Source organism: Oreochromis aureus, linkage group 23, assembly GCF_013358895.1.
Source record: "Oreochromis aureus strain Israel breed Guangdong linkage group 23, ZZ_aureus, whole genome shotgun sequence".
In the NCBI taxonomy this organism is placed as follows: domain Eukaryota; kingdom Metazoa; phylum Chordata; class Actinopteri; order Cichliformes; family Cichlidae; genus Oreochromis; species Oreochromis aureus.
In genome coordinates, this window is record NC_052963.1 from 17,428,452 (window position 1) to 17,450,487 (window position 22,036).

At 40.2% G+C, this 22,036-nt stretch overlaps 2 protein-coding genes across 3 annotated transcripts; both read right to left on the reverse strand.

Annotated features, from left to right (window-relative positions):
* Nucleotides 1-2,830: 2,830 nt before the first annotated feature.
* LOC116312263 (epithelial cell-transforming sequence 2 oncogene-like) lies at nucleotides 2,831-16,953 on the reverse strand. 2 transcript variants are annotated; one of them, XM_039606548.1, is made up of 21 exons: nucleotides 16,641-16,953; nucleotides 13,167-13,279; nucleotides 12,890-13,052; nucleotides 12,546-12,801; nucleotides 11,022-11,256; nucleotides 10,479-10,614; nucleotides 10,170-10,335; nucleotides 9,843-9,971; nucleotides 9,652-9,744; nucleotides 9,324-9,530; nucleotides 8,997-9,100; nucleotides 8,747-8,887; nucleotides 8,580-8,666; nucleotides 8,173-8,282; nucleotides 6,793-6,940; nucleotides 6,139-6,212; nucleotides 5,888-6,044; nucleotides 5,728-5,793; nucleotides 5,502-5,590; nucleotides 3,642-3,814; nucleotides 2,831-3,550 (listed from the first exon to the last, which is right to left on the reverse strand). In XM_039606548.1, the coding sequence occupies exons 1-21, from the start codon at nucleotides 16,788-16,790 to the stop codon at nucleotides 3,417-3,419; spliced, it is 2,931 nt and encodes a 976-aa protein (XP_039462482.1). In that variant the 5' UTR covers nucleotides 16,791-16,953; the 3' UTR covers nucleotides 2,831-3,416. The 2 variants fall into 2 exon arrangements, with proteins under 2 accessions (XP_039462482.1, XP_039462481.1); XM_039606547.1 differs by having other exon boundaries at nucleotides 16,617-16,953.
* Nucleotides 16,954-18,049: 1,096 nt separating this feature from the next.
* ccdc28a (coiled-coil domain containing 28A) lies at nucleotides 18,050-21,509 on the reverse strand. The gene is made up of 6 exons (XM_039607380.1): nucleotides 21,265-21,509; nucleotides 20,811-21,003; nucleotides 20,507-20,688; nucleotides 20,224-20,378; nucleotides 19,922-19,944; nucleotides 18,050-19,826 (listed from the first exon to the last, which is right to left on the reverse strand). The coding sequence occupies exons 2-6, from the start codon at nucleotides 20,963-20,965 to the stop codon at nucleotides 19,772-19,774; spliced, it is 570 nt and encodes a 189-aa protein (XP_039463314.1). The 5' UTR covers nucleotides 20,966-21,003; nucleotides 21,265-21,509; the 3' UTR covers nucleotides 18,050-19,771.
* Between the last annotated feature and the right edge of the window lie 527 nt (nucleotides 21,510-22,036).

Consider the following 22,036-nt stretch of genomic DNA (forward strand, 5'->3'; position numbering starts at 1 on the left):
TTTATCATTACCAGGATGAAGTGGAACTATGTCAGGGCAATTAGCAGCTTGCAGCAAAGGTTTTTTTTTTTCATTTAATCATCAAATCATTCTCAAAATACCTGTTACCATTTATTTGATTAACTGGTGGACTCAACAGCTTTCCCCATACTTGTAGTTTTCTTCAGAAGAAGCACTGATGTGTATTAAAGTTTGCACAAAACTGTCTAAATGTATCACTAAACATATTGTGATATTGCTGTTTAATGCATTTTAAAAATAGTAGAAACCTTTTCCTTTACTGAAAATTGCTCTATTTCATGTCAAGTTACCATATTTTTAAGCTACAAGCACAAAATACTGCAGTCATGCAGCAAAAGTTTGGCAGTGTCCATAAGATGTGATGTGATATCCTCTAGTGGTCATTATAAGTATTACAGCCGGTTTTTGCTGAGCTCATGGGCACAGTTCAGCCTTCAAACACATCTCTTTTTCATGCAGTCCTCTACTGTATTCGCTTCTTTCCTCATTGTCGTTGCTATAAGTCACAATGGAGACTTTAAAATTCTGTCTTTGTTCCCTCAGCAGATACCTCTAGAAGCATTCCGACGTCCAGGACCGACAAGAATCCCCAAACCGAAGGGCTTCTGCTCCCAGAAAGGGACAAACAGCACAGCAGGAAACCTGGGACTGCAGTGCAAGAGTCAGCCGCCACAGACTCACGTACCTGGTGGGAAAGAGCAGGCCTCACACACAGCTGCATCGCACAACAACAACCCAAATCTAGCAAACCGGAGACTGTGAAATCAGTCATTTCTCTTCAGGAGGAAAGCTTTCAGTATGTCGATGCCAAAAACATACCCGTAGTTAGCTGATATATTAAACAGGATAACAATCATTTTAAACTGATGAAGACTTTAAGAGAAGATCCGTCATGACCCATGATTCATCTGTGGTGCTTTCAAGACTACAAAACCGCAACTGTTCAGCGTGTGCACTGCAAAAACTAACAAGTCACAGGAAGTACATTAAATGTGGATTCATTTAATTATTCACTGATTACAAACCAGTAAATAACTTTTTCTGTCAGATTTATGTGGGGAAGCCACTGTGATCGAACAGAGAATTTAAAAAAAAGAAGCGTAACATTAGATCAGCAAGCGTGTTATATGTTGTTTAATGAAATATTTATTTGTATTGTGAATATTTTGGTTCCTCTTTGCTGACTTTTTATCTGTTGTCGGATACAGGTGATGAAACAGCCTTTTATTCATTTCGCAGGATAGGACATGTTTGTATTTTTTAAGTGGCAATAATGTACATACTGTAGGTATATAACTGTTGTAATGCAGCTCATTCATAGTGATTATGTCTAAACTGTGACATTTGTGGTTTTTTTGGTTATCAATAAAAATCTTTTTATACCTTGAACTCCAGAAATGTTTCCTATGTGCCTTACTACGGTCACTCTGCAAAACTGCAAAAGCAGCTTTGCGTGATACCTTCAGTACATCCATTGTACAGCAGGAGCAACAGTTTTTCCATGCAGGGTTACTGCATACACCATATAGATATTTCACTACAAGACAAGAGTGGATCAGAGAAGATTGTAACACACATACATACGTCAAAAATTAAAAATCTAAAGAAATGATGTGGAAAACTTTCAGGAAATAGCAATTTTGTATTATTAATTGGTCGACGTTCAGCAGCTTGCACAATGCGGGGCTTACGTTTAATTAATTGTGACGCAGTACAGCAAAAGGTGGCAAAAGATGCAGACTGTGAACACTGGCTGCATACAAAAACAGCCAAGCAAGGACACAAGAAAGAATAACCAGACTTTGCAGTATTTTCAATGAGAACACAACTGATATAGAACTTTTAAGACCATACTGATACCGATATGAGGTGATATAACAAATCTGATACATTGGCCGATATTTTTTTTTCATTCAAACACACGAATCATAAACAGATTTGTCTAACAATTCCTATGAGTAATTATTTGAGTGGTTACTAAGATAATATAATAACGCTGCTTAAATATATTGTGAGTGTGAATGGTTGTCTGTCCCTGTGTGTTGGCGGACATCTGGACATCACCCTGGACAGACTGGCGACCTGTCCAGGGTGTACCCCGCCTCTCGCCCTATGACAGCTGGGATAGGCTCCAGCGCCCCCCGCGACCCTGGAAAGGATAAGCGGAAGCGAATGGATGGATGGATGGATGGATGGATTGATGGATGCTTAAATATAGACTCTTTTACCGTCTGCTCGGATTAGCTGGTTGTTGTTTGTAGCGTTTAAAACACGTGTTGCAAACAGGAAAGTTGCAGAATGCTCTATGAACGTGTGTTTGAATAAGTAAATAAGTGCTCAAACAGAGTAGAAAAGCACTCCACAAGTAGTGGTCCATTTTCCATAAATGAAGACGATATACTGGCAGGTCGCTAATATCGGCCTCTGTTTCTGTTGTTTGTTATCTTTCCTGTCGTCTTCTACAAACAATGTCCAGAAAAGCTTATTCAAGAGTTTCTGAAACATAAATTGCAAATAAACTTTTCTATCTTTAGCCAGTTACATTAAGGCTGTGTGGATGATTTCTTATAGTTTTTATTGGAACTTTAATCATTTACAAATGTGCTAGAAAGGACTATTTATCAGTTTCCCTCATTAATAAATGTATCTTTGATACAGAAACTCACACAAAATAAAGAAATACTGATTAACAAAATCAGTTTTTTGCATGTTACTCCAAAAGTTTGGAAATTTTAGGAACATAAGAAAGTTTAAAAAAAAATGAAACTTTTGGACTGTGGTTTTTTTCATACTGTATTACATTTATTACACCAAAAACCAACACTTAGAGCACAACTGTTCTTTATCAGACTTTTCTCATATCATATAAAACTACCAGAAATACATCAGTTGAGGCAACAGCCTACTTTACATTTTCCAGACAGTTACCTGTGTTTTTCCTCACACCGGTCAGAGATTACACAGACTCTGAACCTGGGAGCTGGCAGGGTGAAGTCTGTTTAATGTCTGATCTGACTCAACATACAGCTCTGCTTGGTAATGCTAAGAAAAGGTCAAGACAGCATGTGAAAATGTGTGAAAATGGCTAATGTCTAATGAATAACTGTATCGCTAAATGGAGTATAAAGATGTTGTAAAGATGTAAGTATGTGTAGAAATGTGTACTGAGGCATTTTTCATCTTATAAATGCAAACATATGAGATTTCTAATACTGCATATTTTAGAACTATACAGTAACGGTAAAAGTAGCATCAATTAAATATAAACACTGGCAGATGGTCTACATATTTTTCACTTAACTACGACATTAAAATAGAATTTCCTTCATAAATTTTAGTTTCCAAAAACCTTTTGACATAAAAATAGTCAAACAGTCTTTTTCCAAACCTCGCTGTCACTGATGTCCTGCCAAAGCACACTCTATAGCTGAACGCAGCACAGACAGGAAGTGCTGTCTCTCTTCGCCTCTCTGTGTGGCACAGACCCAGGAGTGGCAGGGACCCTCGAGGACAAAAGCATGGCTCACATCTACAGAGAAATACATGAATAAAGTTGTAAGCTTTACAATTAAAGGTACTTATTTTACCCACTAGAGGTCAGCAAACACTGAAAAACTCACAGCGTGTGTGCCTGATCTCTCTCACAGACAGGCTGGTGAGAGCCACAGAGGCCAGAAATGTGTGTGTGCTCTGGTGAGCCAGCGTGAAAGGTGTGTGCTGGACATTTTGCCGAGTCAACACCAAAGCATCGGTGAACAGGAAGAGGCCCACATCACAGACGTGCTCATAGGTCCTACGGCAAAAGATTAGTTCAAAAACATTTGGTAGCACTTTATAATACGGCCTGCGACTAAGGGTGCAATTCCCCTGTAATAAAATGGAATTTCAAAGTATTTTATCTCAAATTAAAATGTAATTATACTGTGTACTGTAAGTAAATGTAAGTAATGTGCAAGTAATTTCAGGTAGTGTGCAATTTCATAGCAATTTTGCAGAAAAACAAACACTACTTCCCAACATGCAACTTTCAGTTCAGAGGACGTACTATGGAGTGTATTAAGCTTGTCTTTTTTTTTTACATCTTTATTTTTTTCCTTTATTTAATATTCATTATGTTGATGTACATGATGGACATTCTATTGTTCAATTGAATTCAGTTAATTCTAATATTTATTTTATTTGACCAATATAAATGTTATAAGGGCTGTTCTCTTACCAACTTACACAAAAAAAGTAAAGCAATAAGAGCGCCGTCCTCTTTGCAGCTGTGTGCTGGGGCAGTGGGGTGAAGACAGCTGATGCCAACAGGCTGAACAAGCTGTTTAAATAGACTGGTTCTGTCCTGGGTGTCAGACTGGAGAACCTGGTGTCTGAGAGGAGAATGCTAAAAATGCTTCTTTGTATCATGGACAACCCCTCCCACCCCATGCACGCCTCCATGATGGACCATCGGAGCACACGCAGCAAAAGACTCATCGCCCCGAAATGCAGAACTGACTGCCACAGGAAATCCTTCGTACCGGTGGCAATAAGACTGTACAACTCTTCCTCGCTTTGTAGGTGATTCTCCTGAGGATTAATACCAAAGTTATTCTGTTCCCATTCAGAACGTGCAATATCACCCAATAGTATTTCATCGAATGTTTGTTTCATCTCCCCATCATACGCTGCTACGCTCTTTTATTCAATTGCACAATACTATGCCACTTTCAGAAACACCTGCACTGATTGCTAAGCTATTTATTTTTCAGGATATAGTTATATATATATAATATATTGTTACTTCATTAGAGTTATTTGATATTATGTTTTGCACTATCCTACTGTATATTACTGTATACTACTATACTTATTGTATATATTGTATATCTTATTCCTCTCTTCCTCCGTCTCACTTGCTGCATTGAGCATGTGTATGACAAAAGAATTTCCCTCAGGATAAATAAAGTTCTTCTTATCTTATCTTATAATGGAGCCAAGTATAACCTTTTTTTTTCTTTTTCACAATCACTGTTCAAACATAACTTTCAAAGGGAGTGTCTTCTTTCATGTAAAATACCTGGAAGTTAGGCCAGATTAAGCCACTACATAATATAGCCCGCACCTGGAAAAGTGCAGCGTGGTTGGCTTGTAAGACAGGGAGATATTGTTGGGTTTTTTCACAGAATTAACAAAACATTAAACAGTACTTAAAATTACTTACAATGCAATTATTCTTTCTTTCCCGTAAATACATGAAGTTATGCAATACTTAAAATAACTACTTAAAATTACTTACAGTCTGCTTAAATTTGAAATTCCATTTAATTACAAAGGAATTACACCCTCAGTTGTGGGCCGTATTAAAAAGTGTTACTAAGCATTTGAATGAAACAGACAAAGTACATATGCATGCAAAGTTACATAAAGAAGAACATTATTAAACTGCAAATATACACATGGTTACAAAACAGCCTGAATCTGAGCATTGGTGTTATTACTTGAGAGAATCCGGTATCTGCTCATCAGGGCTCCTGAGCAGAGCAGCATCCTGAGTCATTATTAGTTGCCTGTTTTCTTCACTGAGGTTCTACACACACACACACACACACACACACACACACACACACACACAAATATATGGTTTTGAGCATATATGATAAATTATTAAAGAGTTAGAGGCATGAAGAGAGAGGAAGAGCTGTGTGTGTTTTTTGTATTTTTTACCGGACAGCCTTGAATCTGTCGCTGCGTTTCCTCTATCAGTCTATCTGCCTCTGAGCTGCGCTTTAACTGAACACAACAAAGAACATATGCATAAGAGGAAAGCCAGCACAGCCACAACAGAGGCATTTACATGGCTTATAGCGCTCTGTTCATGCGTTACCTTGTGTATGAACTCTCTGAACTGGAGCAGCGTGTTGAGGGCAGAGCGGAGATGTACGTGGTCAGGATGACCGGGGTGCGTGTGCAAGGACAGAGCTTGAAGCAGAGTCACATACTCCTGCATCCTCCACACTGGACACAGCAGCAGCTCTTGTAGGCTTCATAAACACAGACGTACTTTGAAACACTGTGGTTTGATACATGCAGGCAGGTATGCATAATAGCAAATAAAAGCTGTGTGCCTGCTCTTACCTCAGCATGTGAGTTGCAAGCGTTCTGTCTGATCTCTTCAAGAAAGCCCGAAATGATGGCTTGCTCTCCCTACACTGACGCACATACATGTACAGATACACAACAATTAAATTCAAATATATTTTTGTGTTTAACTATTAGAGCCGAACAATAGTGTGTACTGCATCTTCCACAAACCAGAACAAACTCGTTTTAATCGTATCTTTTATTCGTACCTGTATGAGCCACTTTGCATGGCTTTTGTAAAGGGAAGATTACTCAACAAGAAAAATTCAATCTCAATAAAAATAAATAGAAAAAACTAAATTTTCTTTTAGAGTAAAATCTACAATGTCACACACTCTAGACGTTCAGATAGCCAAATCTGAAACCCAAAGAATACATTATGTACCGTTAAAATTATTATAAACTGCAGTAATGTTTGACCTGTTTGTGCTGCTGGCCATGGAATGATAATGCTTATATAATGCTTTTATAAGAGGTTAAAGGTGCTAGAAATGCTAGAAATTGGTTATTTTAGCCCTTTGGTAGGTGGTTGCTATGCAACATGATGATTAACATTGATTGTTAATTGTCATTTAAACCATTTCTGCTAAATTTCAAGTTATGTACGATTAAACAAATGTGCTTTGTTTAAAAAGACACTGACTTTACCTTATCAGTGGTGTGGATGGCAGTGGTGTAGTTGTTGAGGTAGTTTGTGTAGACTCTAAGTTTTGAGCAGAACTTCACGAAAACATCTCCAATACACTTCTCTGCACCCCACTGCTGTAGCCGCGCCTGTAAATCAGCCTGAAACACCCTGTGAAGTACACACAAACATGTCTCCCGTGTCATATCCACACAGACAGACACCTTAAAGGGTGGTTAAGTTGACTGTGTTACACCTGTGTGGCTTGAGCTAGCCATCATTTCCCTCACTCCCTTCGAGGAATGACACATCCAGGTTTTGTTTGTTTTTTTCTTTTTCACACTAGTGCCAGCACACATACATTTCACTCATTTGAGCATTCATTATCCTAACATCTCCTGATATCACATGTTTATTTATTTATTTGATTTGGTGAATAAAATAATGATTGGCAACACACCCTGCTTGGTCTCACATCTTTGTCATTGGCTGTTGGCCGGCTTGCGACATTTAGGGGCTCGTCCGGGATCTAACTGATGTTTGGAGACAGTTTGCTTTGTCTTTTGACTTAGGCTCATTGTTCAGGTGGATAGTGTTTCCACCTCTGACCTGGAGCAAGTGTTTTGTGGAGATTTGGCTTGTTTTGTAGCCGCCTTACATATTCAATTCAATTCAGTTTTATTTATATGGCGCTAAATCACAACAACAGTCACCTTAAGGCACAATTATATTGACCCCCTATGAGCAAGCACATTGGCAACAGGGGAGTCACCGCACCTAGTGCTCCGATTACCACTGGGACCACTGTTACCATCACCCTCCACATCTTCTCGAGCTCTTCTCTGAGCCCTTGGTATTTCTCCAGCTTCTCGTGTTCCTTCTTTCTGATGTTGCTGTCATTGGGAACCACTATATCGATCACTACGGCCGTCTTCTCCTGTTTGTCTACCACTATGTCCGGTTGGTTAGCCACCACCATTTTGTCCGTCTGTATCTGGAAGTCCCACAGGATCTTAGCTCGGTCATTCTCCACCACCCTAGGGGGCGTCTCCCATTTTGACCTCGGGACTTCCAGGTTATACTCGGCACATATGTTTCTGTATACTATGCCGGCCACTTGGTTATGGCGTTCCATGTATGCCCTGCCTGCTAGCATCTTACACCCTGCTGTTATGTGCTGGATTGTCTCAGGGGCATCTTTACACAGCCTGCACCTGGGGTCTTGTCTGGTTTGATAGTCCCCAGCCTCTATGGATCTTGTGCTCAGAGCTTGTTCCTGTGCTGCCATGATTAGTGCCTCTGTCCTGTCTTTCAGCCCAGCTTTGTCCAGCCACTAGTAGGATATATATGTGTGTGTGTGTGTGTGTGTGTGTGTGTGTGTGTGTGTGTTTGTGTGTTTGTACCTGTTGAGCTCCAGTATTTGTGCAACAGGACTGAGGACAATGTGGATGTCAGCATAGCTCAGAATGGCTCTGTTGGAGTTCAGAGCTGCTGTGAGAGGCTCCTTGTACACCTTCAGCACAGACCACACATATCAAATGAATATTTCTAAATACTGAAAGCTTTCTTCTGTCTGATGTCAACATAAACACTGTAAGTGGCAAAATAGAAAAAAATGGACTTGCAGGGTTGTGGTTGCCCTTAAAATTCAACTTGTGTGGTTTGCATATATTAAATAATTGATATCTGGATTCTGGACTTGCTTAGACAGATGTATATATATATATGTTTTAGTTCTGAAGGAATATTGTTTTTCCACTGCTTGTTAAGGTCTGGCACTTGCAGATTAAAAAAAAGAAAGAAAGTATACCTTCAGCACCGCGTTTAGCTTTCCCAGATAAAGACACTCGCTGTGGTGCAGCTCTCTCGCAGCTGCACCTCTCCAATCCAGAACCATCTAAAACCAAAAGAAAAAAAAGATGAATTAAATGTTCTCCTTGAGTTTCTACTACAAGGGGCAGTTTAAAGCAGACACACCTGTGGTAGATCAGGTATCACATTGAAGCATGTCTGTGAACCACCATCAGCTCCACTGCTGTCCTGTCCATTACCCTCTTGTCTCTTCTTCTCTTCATTCCAGTTTTTCAGAAAGATGGAAAGAAACTCCACAGGTCGGGTCTGAAGGTGTAAGAGAAGGAGAAAAACACACAAACACACTTGTGCGATTACCTTTTTCTTTTTCTGTTGAACTTGTGCATTACACAAACTCCTCTACAGTAATTCCCACCTCCTCCTCTCTGGTCAGAGCAGTGAGTCCTTCGATCAGAGCCTCGCTGAGATCTCTGGACACACAAATCTCGTCAATGCGGATTCTCTCCCACAGAAAATAGCCTAGAAAAACAGAATTTAACCAGACTGCTACTTATAGAGTATTTTTCTATTTATATTTAGCACTCAAAGAAGTTTCTTACTACACACCTTATTCATACAAATGCTTTTCTCCTTTTAACCAGGGGTTCAGCATCTTGGCCAAAGATCCGCTGCACTTCTAATTAGCAGACGATCTGCTCTACATCTACACCATGGCACAAATCAGCACGTACATGAAACTCACCCAGAGCTCGGCCCCTTGCCTGGACGCTGGCCCACTGTAGCTGCAGCCCTAAGGTGCTCCTCAGCTCTACCAGCGCCTCCTCCATCCACTGAGCCTGCGTGCACCAGCCCTGCAGTACAGCCTCACACACATACTGCAGGGCCGGGCGTGCTGGCTGGTGCTCTGAGAGGCCGGTATGCACACTGCCATCAGACCACTCACTGAGGACTGGAGAAGATGAAGCATGTTGAAAGAAACACACTTTGTGAGGGATACTGTAGTCTACGAAACAATGACAGGGGAGGGGGATATTCCTATGCTTAGGGTCAAAGTTTAAGGGGTTACGCACTGTTCTGGAAATTCCCGGTGGCCACACCCACCGGTGCCCGAACCTCCAGACCAGTCAGCGTGGAGAGATTCTGGAGGAGAGCCACTCCTGATGCTGCAGAAGAGAAACCAAGAGGCGAAGCAGGAGGCAGCTCAAGTTAATGAGAAAATACTGATTAGAGAGAAGAGTGTGTGTGTTGTAACATCTGCTACCAGATGCAGCCAGCGGGCAGAATATGTCAATCCCTCCTCCTTCCTCAGTTGGAGCCACCATGCCACACAGTTTTTCCCAGAATTCCCTACGATCAGGAATCAGTAGAGTCTTCTCTGATAGGCTAGAGTCTGAAAAGTCAGGGCAGAATTACATAGTAGGTCAGCAGAATAAGGGTTAAGTTTTGGTCAATGGATTAAAATGGCAGGTACCACTTTATTAAAATGTTTTCATAATAAATGTCAGCACAGGATTTTAGTCCAGTTAGTCCAGAACAAACTCCTGCAGTGTGTGCACACATGAATTTACTCATTGTGATTGAGTCTCACTGTGAAGCAGGTGAATTTCCTGTGTTCCTCCGCAAGCTAGCAGGCCAATCCTCTGAGCTGGTTTCCCAGAAATAGCCCTCTCCACCTGGGTTAGCAGAGATGAGAGAGTCCCTCTGTGGTCATAGAGAACCGCAATCACACCAGGCTTCACTCCGCTCAACACCAGCTAGATTAAAAAGAGCGGATGGGGAGGAATGTTATCTATTCATCTTCCCATTGTGCGTTTTATTTCTGCACTCGCGGGAGTGTTTTATGTCTGCTCTGTTTCAGGAAAAATAAATAAATAAATAGATGATGATGTGAATTCACCTCATAAGCAGGAATTCTGTTGGAGATGAGCAGTAGCAGGGCAGGAGCGGATAGGTGAAGGGGAGAGACTGTGTGAGGCTGTGCAGGTCTGTAGATAAAAGACGACAGCGCTCCTCTGGTTTTGATCAGTGTTTCGCTGAAAGATGAAAATGCATGTTACTTTCAGCATACTGTAACATTATATTATACAGATGTTTTCACATGTGCTCACAGATACTTTATATACACTGAATAACTTATTTTGTACACTTCAATCGATTCAAAATAGACTTTGAAGCCTCCAGAGCCGAAACACGAAGACGTGCCGCTCAAAGCTGGCTACAAAAATGAGTCACTCCCAGTAGACGCCATTGTAAAATGTCAAACTAAACAACAGAAATAAACATGTTTACAGGATGCTACAAATATTGCTTTGGTCTCCAGGGTTAAATTTCCCCTTTATAACAACAGCACAGTGGGTAATGTTGAAGATTCAAAATGCAGAGTCCACTAACTGTGGTTGAAGCTAAGTGAGGTTGATCTAATATGTGGTTAGACAATCACCTGCTAATGCTGGAGGCCTGGACTCTCTCCCAGGTCTGAGGTGCACTTGTGGGCTGTCCTCTTTCCAGGCTGAGAGAGTGGCTGGAAGAGCCAACGCTCCTCAGAGGCCAGGAGAGGGGGGGCTGAGAGACGAATGTTGGGCCAGACTCGGGTCTCCCTTTCTGGGTACCTCCACCTCTGGCTATTTCTGGCTTTGTGTAGCTGCCCCAGGGTCTCCTGGCACTTACAGACAGTCCTACAGATATCACAGATACATGATCTGACAGTAAGGGCGAGTTTTTGCTAATCAGAAGCTTTTTGTGCTTAGCAATGAGTTGGAAAGGCAAAGATGAACTGTTTGATAATCAATAAAATATATTAATCACATTCATTAAACACATTCAATAACATTCATTCAGTTCAGGTTTATGTATTTAACACCAAATCACAAGGTAAGTCGCCTTAACGTGCTCTGTACTGAAAGGTAAAAACCCTACAGTAAAACACAAATAAGACCCCCTTTGAGATGGTGGGAATGAAGAACTCCCTCCCTCCAACAGACCCAGGGAGGGGCAGTCATCTACCATTACACATTAGAGGGTGAAGGGGAAAGAGAAACATAACAGAGATCATAGACAGGACAAAACACAGAATAAAAGACTGAGTAAACACTACCATTCGCTTACTACTAACAAACCAACTGTATTAGAATTAACCAAATAAACCTATAAATGGATGATAACCATTCACGCACATCTCACTGAATTATGATACGCATGAAGGGAGTTAGAAATAGTGACATAAATGCTCTCCCTGCAGTCTGAGTCCAGAACATTCACAAGTCTGATTTGAACACCTTTATATAAAGAATACAACATGTTTGACACAGGAAACCTTTCGATTTGTCTATATGTTTGTTTTCAGTCCCGTAAAGCTTGTAATGACATTTATAAAAAGTTATAAAGGAAATGTCCCAGGAGCTGTTTTCACTAGTCAGGAATCAGACCATCAGGATCTCTGCCCACAACTGCTGCCAAACTCACATCACACCAGAACCCTACAGTGCCTAGCGCATGTGGTGGGCCCACAGGAGGCCAGGCCCCATGGACTAAGGCCCAACCACCAGTGCTCTCCCCCAAGCCTCGATAATGCTATAGTAACCAGGGCAAAATAGTCCCTTGTTCTCTTCTTCATAGAAGTTATCTAGATCTATTTTTATCTGGCCAATCATCCAGGACTAATATGCCTTGCGAGATTCTGCTAGGAGCCTGTAACAGACACATTATGGGTCAAAATTAGGTAGGCAGGTGCGTCGTGGTACAATGATCACCCGCCAGGAAAGAGGACACACTGAAGAGATATATCAGCTGACTTGCCTTGGTATCCTCCAAGAACAACTTGCGGAGGTAGCCGGGGAGAGGGAGGTCTGGCTTTTTCTACTTAGAACACTGCCCCCACGACACAGACCCAGATTGTACCACCTCAAAAATGTGTTGCTATAGTTTCTACACCCTGTCATTTTTCTGTTTTTTCTGTTCCACTCACTCTTCTCCTCTTGAAGCTTCTCTCTGATTTGCTGCCTGATCCTCTTCTCCCTCCTCCTCTCTTCCTCTTCCTCTGTCATTCCTGTGCTTTGCTGGTTGAGGGTCCCATACATCTCTGCTGCCTCCCGTGGAGTGAGCCAGTCAAGTGTGGAGAGGCAGGAGACATAGTGAGTTTTCCATGCACCAAACTCTTTATCTCCAGGAGTGTAAGGAAGGAACCAGCCTCGTCTGATGCACCGGCCCGCCCACAGACAGTCCTAGAAAGAAGAAGAGGATTTAACTTGTTTCATAAAAACCCAATTAATGATGTATGAATACATTTCAGATCTCTTCAGGGCTTCTCACCTGCTCAGCTAGAACCCTCCAGTGCCAGCTGACTTGGGCAGCTTTGCAAAGGTCACGTGGGGACAGAAACGACATCACATACAGGGAGAGAAACCGAGGCAGCACTGATGTAAGGTCCACTTTCGTGACCGGAACCGTCTCAATCAGCAAATCCCGGCAGTACCTGCTCAGGTTACAGAGGTTTCCAGTTTGAACTGTGCACCTGTGCACACTTTACTAGTTACAGTTTCAGGCTGAGATTAATGGTTAGGACAGAAAAGTGTAGAAACCACTTTACTTGAGCTGTGACTTGGTGCCACGAGTGAGCAGAGAGTGCAGCAGGTGTTTCCTCTGTCTGTCCGTCCACAGATCAAACCAGTGTAGCACAAGATTCACTCTCTCCTCAAATAACTGGTAGAAAATGGAAAAAGGATACCAACACAGACACATTCAGTGCGTGCAAAAGCCTCAAGCCACCTCTCATTTCTTAATATTTTACTTCCAATTAGCCAGAATTTCTTGTAACTTTTTTAAGTGCTCTTGAGCAATAGTTCTCCAGGCTTTCTGCACGTCTTTCAAAGTTTTATTTGACATTGGCTGCTTTTTCACTCATTTTCAGTCCAGTCCTTGTACCTGATCATTTTCAGAGGAATGCTTTTTGCTTGTTAAAGCACTTCATACTGACCTAAATTCAAGTATATAAAAGGCACCTAACTTAAGGGATGAACAAGTGTTGTGTCTACACATAACCAACTTAGCAAAAAAACACTTTTAAATTGTATCTTTATGCACTTTGTTACTTTGTTCTCATAACTTTAATTAAATCTACAAAAAGTTCCAAAGATAACACTTTAACATAAATGTATATTTTTGCACCAATGAAGTCATTGCTAAAGAGCTGTTAGCTGCAAATGTGACATATCTCAGCATGGTGTGCAGTGTATGCTTAAAAGATCTGAGGAGACTGGACCTCAACATTATTGAAGCAGTGTGGGATCATGCTGACAGAGAACAGAACAAAAGGCAGAAACATCCAAAGAAGAGCTTTGAATGTCCGTCAGGAAGCCTGGAGAACTATTCCTGAAGACTACTTAAAGACATGACAACAAAGCTGCCTAAGAGAGTTCAGACTGTGCTGAAGAATAAAGGTGGTCACACCAAATATCAAGCTTGTTAAAATTGTAAAAACTCTGTTTTTGCGTTATATACTGTATTTCCATGTAAGTTTGCACGTTTCAGTAAATCGCTACATCTGTTTCCCATTTTTCCTCAATGAAGAAATGAGGGATGGCTTGAGACTTTAGACTTTATGTGTCATGTGGGCTTTTTTAAGCTTATAAGTAAACATATTTTAAGCTTTATTCACAGTAACGATTCTGCTTTACGAACAGCATACTATTGTGAATTTCAAAAGCGTCAGAGTTAAATGTATTTTGAAGGCACAGAGCAAAGCAGATCCTTTCAACTAGTTTGGAAGAAAATGAAATGATTTTTACAAAATACACAAGTATTTCAAATAAACTAAGATAAATATGAGGTGCTACTTTTCATTACATTTCTTGCAAACAAACGTAATGAAAGGAGAATTCTCCTGATGGTTTTATATAAGAGGTGTGGGCAGTAAATACAAGGTATGGCCTCGAATTGCATTAGTTTCTTCTAATGGTCAAATACTCAAGCTACCAATGTACACAGAAATGCTGGCTCCATTGGAAAAACAATCAGTTTACCTTATTTAATAAACATATCTCTAAGAATAAACTTATTTTGCTGTGTTAAATGAAGTGATTTAACTTCACCCTGGGTTTTTATGTTTCATGCTTATTTTTTTTTAACCCTTCAGTTATGTTTGTTTCTCAGATACAGTAATGATGCTCCTGGGTCAATTTGACCTCCGGCATGTTTAGTTATCCAGGGCAATCCAATCCAATCCAAGAAAGCAATAAATTCCAATAAACATTGTTTATATCTCATTATAACCTCCATTACTAACTACAGGGAGTGCAGGATTATTAGGCAAGTTGTATTTTTGAGGAATAATTTTATTATTGAACAACAACCATGTTCTCAATGAACCCAAAAAACTCATTAATATCAAAGCTGAATGTTTTTGGAAGTAGTTTTTAGTTTTAGCTATTTTAGGGGGATATCTGTGTGTGCAGGTGACTATTACTGTGCAACCACAGCCTCCCAGACACTGTTCAGAGAGGTGTACTGTTTTCCCTCCTTGTAAATCTCACATTTGATGATGGACCACAGGTTCTCAATGGGGTTCAGATCAGGTGAACAAGGAGGCCATGTCATTAGTTTTTCTTCTTTTATACCCTTTCTTGCCAGCCACGCTGTGGAGTACTTGGACGCGTGTGATGGAGCATTGTCCTGCATGAAAATCATGTTTTTCTTGAAGGATGCAGACTTCTTCCTGTACCACTGCTTGAAGGTGTCTTCCAGAAACTGGCAGTAGGACTGGGAGTTGAGCTTGACTCCATCCTCAACCCAAAAAGGCCCCACAAGCTCATCTTTGACGATACCAGCCCAAACCAGTACTCCACCTCCACCTTGCTGGCGTCTGAGTCGGACTGGAGCTCTCTGCCCTTTACCAATCCAGCCACGGGCCCATCCATCTGGCACATCAAGACTCACTCTCATTTCATCAGTCCATAAAACCTTAGAAAAATCAGTCTTGAGATATTTCTTGGCCCAGTCTTGACGTTTCAGCTTGTGTGTCTTGTTCAGTGGTGGTCGTCTTTCAGCCTTTCTTACCTTGGCCATGTCTCTGAGTATTGCACACCTTGTGCTTTTGGGCACTCCAGTGATGTTGCAGCTCTGAAATATGGCCAAACTGGTGGCAAGTGGCATCTTGGCAGCTGCACACTTGACTTTTCTCAGTTCATGGGCAGTTATTTTGCGCCTTGGTTTTCCACACGCTTCTTGCGACCCTGTTGACTATTTTGAATGAAACGCTTGATTGTTCGATGATCACGCTTCAGAAGCTTTGCAATTTTAAGACTGCTGCATCCCTCTGCAAGATATCTCACTATTTTTGACTTTTCTGAGCCTGTCAAGTACTCTTGACCCATTTTGCCAAAGGAAAGGAAGTTGCCTAATAATTATGCACACCTGATATAGGGTGTTGATGTCATTAGACCACACCCCTTCTCATTACAGAGATGCACATCACCTAATATGCTTAATTGGTAGTAGGCTTTCGAGCCTATACAGCTTGGAGTAAGACAACATGCATGAAGAGGATGATGTGGACAAAATACTCATTTGCCTAATAATTCTGCACTCCCTGTATTTCAATCAATATTTGGTGCACCTGTGTTCTTTACCTCTCACATATCATGGTTCAATGAGGACATATTCGCTCGTTTTTCACAAAAAATGTATATTAAAACATTTTATTGTACATTGGAAACACCTACACGTAAAAATTTACTTTTTCATGACTTTTTTTTAAATTGTATTACAAACACATATATTGATTGCACTTATTAAGTCAAGCAGAAGAAGCTTCATATTAAAAGAAATACTTTTAACTATTTTTTTTTTTTTTTTTTTTAGATTATTTTTCTTTGAAATGTGTCAATTTGATCCGCAACATAACCGGTTGGAGTGGAGTTTCAAAATTAGGAATTCAGCAGCCTTCATAAAGCTCTGCACTGTCCTGAAATGCATTAACTCTGGTTTCAGTGACATGTTGTTGCTAATAAAATATCGCAAAGTTTATCTGCAGGGAGTTTACCAAGGCCCACGTAGTATTTCTGACCTGCAGGTTGATCCGCTTGTTGTTCAGGGGAGTCCAGCTGCTGAAGCGGGTGTCGGACAGCAGGGTGCCGGCCTGCTGCGGCTCATAGTCCGTCCCGCTCAGCTGCCACCGCTTCACCGAGTGAGGGGCTGATGTCAGGCTCGCCTCCATGTGCACAGACAGTTTAAAGACCTTTGAGGAAGCGCCTCGAGTTCTGCTTCACTTAAAGTCCGATCGATTTATTTCCAGATTGATGTCTTTAAGCCAAGTGTCCACTTGCCAGGCCGCCCCTTGTGCTGTTCTGTGCAGTCAGTCACCTTAGAGACGCATCAACAAAAGGATTCCTGCACACTGCACATCCCCGTGCCTCCTGCACATTAATAATTAAACACGCAGGGTTCACATGTAAGCAATCACATATTAAAGCATCAAGTGATACACTTGCTTTATACTTAACCCCTTAAGGCTTAGTGTGCCATATTTGATACATGTTCTTTTAAGAGCTGTACATCATAAATGCGACCCCCTAAATCCCCCTAAAAAACCTACATAAGATTGCACAATACATTTTTAAGGAACAAAAAAATGTCTGGAAAAAATATTATACAAATTATACATATATGGAAATGTAATTATCATTATTTCGGGGGGTTTTTTAATTGTCAAATGCTTCAATAAATACTCCATTTTCAAAAACTTAGAATTTTCTGACAATTAATTCATGGTTCAGACTTTAATGCTTGGAGGATCAAAGAGTATTCCCTTAGAAACCTGTACAAGTGGCACATCACCTAAAAAACGGTCTGTTAAAATATTTTTAATTTTTCAAATAAAGACAAACTGTATTCATTAACACATTATTTATTGTTTTTAACATGGACAGCTTCTTCAGTCAATCGACCACAAGTGCTCCGTGATGAAAACTGGGCTATAGAATAGCAAATGAAACTACAAAGAATATACATTTCGCTTTCTAATACTGCAGTGACGATAAAGCATACTTTATCCAAAAACCTAAGAGCCTTTGCCCATCGAAAGGACAAAAATTTAATTATGGTTTTACCAAACTTTGTTGTTTTCTCACTTGATGGAAGTATTAATATTTCTGTTCATCATATAAACAGAGGTAGAGTTGCTCAGTTACCCCCCCACCCCCAATCTACATTCATTAAAAGTCAGGAGAGAGGTACAACAGTGAGTGTCTACAGCACGGTGGAGGCTCTGTCACGGTTTGAGCTGAATGCAGAAAAGTACCTCCATGGAGATGATCCCAATGATCCCAAACATACTCCCAATACAGTAAAAGCAGACCCGGATAGTAAAAAGAGCACAATGGAAAACTATCAATTCCGCCTCCCCCAATCCAGGTACTGTTATTACCCTGTTTACTCACTTCTCTATTATCTTACTTTACAGCTGCAACCAAGAAATTCAGACGGAGAACTTTATTGAGTCAAAACAAACAAACAGGTTAAACACCCCAAAACATAGGTTAAAATACAGTGTCCAAGAAAAAAAAAAGAAAAAAGGATTTACAATCAAAGCAGCATCAAATGATCTTATCAAAACTCTGAATCCAAACCTAAACTCACCTAAAGTCACTTAAAGTTTAGAACCAATAAGGCAAAAAATGATTAAATGATTAAATTAAGGCTTGTTTGTGATGACAACATTGGGACTGTTTAGTCTTCTCCAGCGTCAAACCAACACACCAGTGATAACGTGTGCAGTGCATGCTGTGTGTCGCATGGGTATGTGCAAATATACTGAAATGGACCAAGTCCACTCAGCAAAAATCATATGCAAAAATCGCAAACTGGAATTAACATACTGCTCTATTCTCAGTACTCACCGGGTCCTTATGTTATTTTTGGCTGGTTTAAAGGATTTTTAAATCTATGCTGTTGTTTAAAGCTCTAATACTGAGAAACAATTAGAAACTAATGCCTAGACTTTGAAAAGTCAAGCTCTGTTTCTTACTGTGAGGAGATCAGTGCAACACAAGTGATCTACATACAACGTCTGATCAATGTCAAAGGAGCAAGTTTACAATCATTTCACTTTCAGGTGATTGGTATCACTTTGGTTAGCAATGTATTGCAAATCTAAACTGCTTGGAAATGAGTGAACACACTACGGCTTGGCTTTAAACATTACAGGGATGCACCAAAGAAAGAATACAGTATACTGCACATTAGCTAAAGCTCTCAGAGAACAAACCTCCCTTTGATACAGCCACGGCTCAGGTAAGTCAACATCCTGCTGTCTTAGTAAGATCAGACCAGAGAGATTTCCATTCAATATTAGCTATTGTTAAAAAAACAAGGGGGGGTAATGTGGTGCATCCCTATGAGATTATCTTACAATACATCCCTCCCCCTGTACAAACAGGGAACGCTGGTGAACAGCTTTGTTGCCATTTCCACTGCAATACATACAATCAACACTGCTGACACCTTATATATGAAGGCTAGAAACTACCTAAATCAAAAATAAATTAATGATTTGTTTAAAAAAGAATTATATGCCATTAAATGTACAAAAAAGATTTAAAAAATATAGAAACTACTTTCATTGTTTAAATTTTATTTATTTATTAAATGTTAAATTAGATATTTGTTTTAAATTGCTTCAGCATTTACTTAGTAAAGATGTCTGCATGCTTAATAATTTATGTATATATATGCGTATTCCATTTTTTTCAACCCCAGACTTACTTTTTTTGTTTTTTTTCCCCATTTGTTTATGCATTTCTGCTTCATTGTGCAGACTTTTAGCTAAAGGCAGCCACAATATGTGACAGAAAAATGCATAAAGAAATGTTTGAGGAAATGAGTGAGTAAAAACTTTCACATTTGTAAGTCAGCAAGTTAAAATGAATATAAAGGTAAATAAGTACAAAAGCAACTTAAAGCAAATATGCCATATATGGTCAATTTATTATTATTGTTATTATTATTTTTTACTATATTTTGGTTCATTTAATTGCATATACATATATATATATATATATATATATATATATATATGTATAGCTATTTTGCATTTATTGATTATGGCAGTTTCAACCCCCCATACTTACAGACCCCCATAGGTACTATAAATGAAATAGTCGGCTCAAATTTGATTGAGAAATCTTGGGAAGACCGAAGTCACACGCTCGCAGTCCTCGGGATCTCTTGTGTGTCGGCTAGATTCAGTTTCTGACTGGAGAAGCGATGTCAAGAAATACAACGGTTACAGCAGCTGTTAAACAAGAATGAGCTTATTTCAAACCTATTAAGGGCTAAGACAAAGGATACATGGAAGAACTCAGCTCCTCCAGCTGTGGAGAGAAAAATAACATTTTTTACTTCACTACGAATGCAAAAAAATGATTGCAGGATGATGTTCCAGACTTTATCCTGTTCAGCATGAAGCCAGCTGACTAAACTCTTTAAGAGTTTAACACTTGCCGGAGGATAAGCAGCTAAATCCTCACGGGGATACTGAGTAGTTACATGACATCAGTGAAGGGATTATTCAGCAACACTGTTAAACTGTCAGGCGGCATGCCACGGGCTATGAAAAGAATATTTTATGAGTTATGTCACGGTGCCCTTACATTAAGGAGCAACTTGTCCATGTTGGTGTCGCAGGCTGTTTTCCTCTGATCCTCGGGCATTTCATCCACCTCACCGTAGAGGTCAAAGTGCAAGCGTGCCAGCTTCTCCTGCATCTCTCTCACATGTTCCATTTGGTCAATAGAGCACTCATTGCCTAAGACAAAAAACAGTCCTCAGTTATCCGTACCAATCATGTCTCTCTAAGTGTATAGGATGATTTCTATTACTGGATATATGAATGTCAGTGTGTGCTCTGGTGAAAATGTTTTTAGTGTGAATTACCAAATGCCTGTAGTTTCCCTGAGTGGAAGTCGTTGAGGAGACTGAGCAGACCATTCTCCATCTCCTGTACATCTGAAACATCTGTGAGAAAAGAGTGCTGGACAATCGGTGTTGCCTGGCCCTGGTTCTGACTAGCTTTACCACCCAAACCCTGCTGATACCTGGGTTTATCTTTCACGCCCCTAAAACAGGCAGAAGCAAATACAGGCAGAGTGAATACAAGTCAACAACCCCAGTTCGGTAAATCCTGGGTAAAACTGAAAAATACTGAGATGTTAAAACATTGTAACTACACTGTTACTACCTCCTGCTCTTGTTCTTTTGGCTGGAGTGAGTCCCTGTGTAGCCAAGGTGCCGTCCTCCAGAGGAAGCGCTATTCTTCCGGCCAGACCCACCGGACGGAGCCGCTGCGCTGGTGGAAGTCCTTGGACTCTTTCTTTTTAGCTTCCGCTCCTCCATAACTTCATGTTACGGTGCCACTTGGTGAGCTGCCCGGACTGGATAAGTAAAAGACGAAAAGCTGACAGGTTGGACTGTAATTCAAAGCCCAGCCCTGTGGCTAACCGTACAGAATCAGTCTGACAGGGCAGGCAGGCTCCGTACAAACTGATGGCTTTCGTGACTAAGCTAACGCTAGCTCAGGAGCTAGCTACTCGGCTAACCTTCTAACTTCTGACACAGCGTTTAAGCCACACAGCACAAACATAAGCCGATAGATATATTTACTCCCAGTAGCAGCTGAGAAAGGTATACGTTACTTCTGTTCGTGACAGGTTGTCCACTAGATTAAAACAATTAAAAATTAATAGTAATTTCCGAATGTACCCCGCAGGCTAGGTGGCTAGCTTGCAGGTCCAAACTCTTGAAAACTTCCTGTTTTGGTAGGACGCAACGGAGCAGATCGGGGCCGAATTCCAAACCATAACGCTTCACGGCCACTATCCACAGAAAAATTACTAAGTAAAACATGCTAAGTCGTGTTACACAACAGCGTGGTGCCAATCAAATACGAGTGAAGCTTTATAAAAGCACAAATATACTTATTTTTGATTAAAATGATTTTTTTGGCCTTCTCTGTAGAGTCCTCCTGAGGCCACCAGGGCTGCATTCCATTATAGTTTGATATGCTCTCACCGATTTTAGTAGTATTTTTTTCCCCGAGATTCTTGAATATTTACAAGACATTTAATATCCTTTTTAAAATTAATTTCATTTTAAATGTACTTCATTAATTTAGAACATTTATTTTAGTTGTTATTTGTGAAGTTTTGTATGTGAATGCTTGTTTTTATGCATCAGAAAGAGGAATTTCTTCTTTCTTTCTTATTATTTTTTTTAAAAATATTAAGCACATTTTATATAAGTATTTTTTTAAGTATAACTCTGCAGACTCAGTTATCAATTTCGTTTGAGTGAGCTAACTAAGGGTATTATAGGTAGCTTAAAACTAAACTAGAGTACAAAAAAGGGAAAAAGTAATTGAAATGATTTTGTGAGGTTGGAAAGCTAACTAAAATAAAGTAAAAATAT

Bases quoted from the DNA above. Each gene is read 5' to 3' on its own strand.
- LOC116312263 (XM_039606547.1), bottom strand. From the start codon at position 16,790: ATGGAGGCGAGCCTGACATCAGCCCCTCACTCGGTGAAGCGGTGGCAG. The intron at 13,280-16,616 runs GTAAACTCCCTG...ATTTTCTACCAG, and splicing joins GAAATACTACGTGGGCCTTG to TTATTTGAGGAGAGAGTGAA. The intron at 11,257-12,545 runs GTGAGTGGAACA...TGATATCTGTAG, and splicing joins GAAGCTTCAAGAGGAGAAGA to GACTGTCTGTAAGTGCCAGG.
- ccdc28a (XM_039607380.1), bottom strand. From the start codon at position 20,965: ATGGAGGAGCGGAAGCTAAAAAGAAAGAGTCCAAGGACTTCCACCAGC. The intron at 20,689-20,810 runs GTAGTAACAGTG...TGCCTGTTTTAG, and splicing joins CAAAAGAACAAGAGCAGGAG to GGGCGTGAAAGATAAACCCA. The intron at 19,945-20,223 runs GTAAGGGCACCG...TTCTCTCCACAG, and splicing joins TGGACAAGTTGCTCCTTAAT to CTGGAGGAGCTGAGTTCTTC.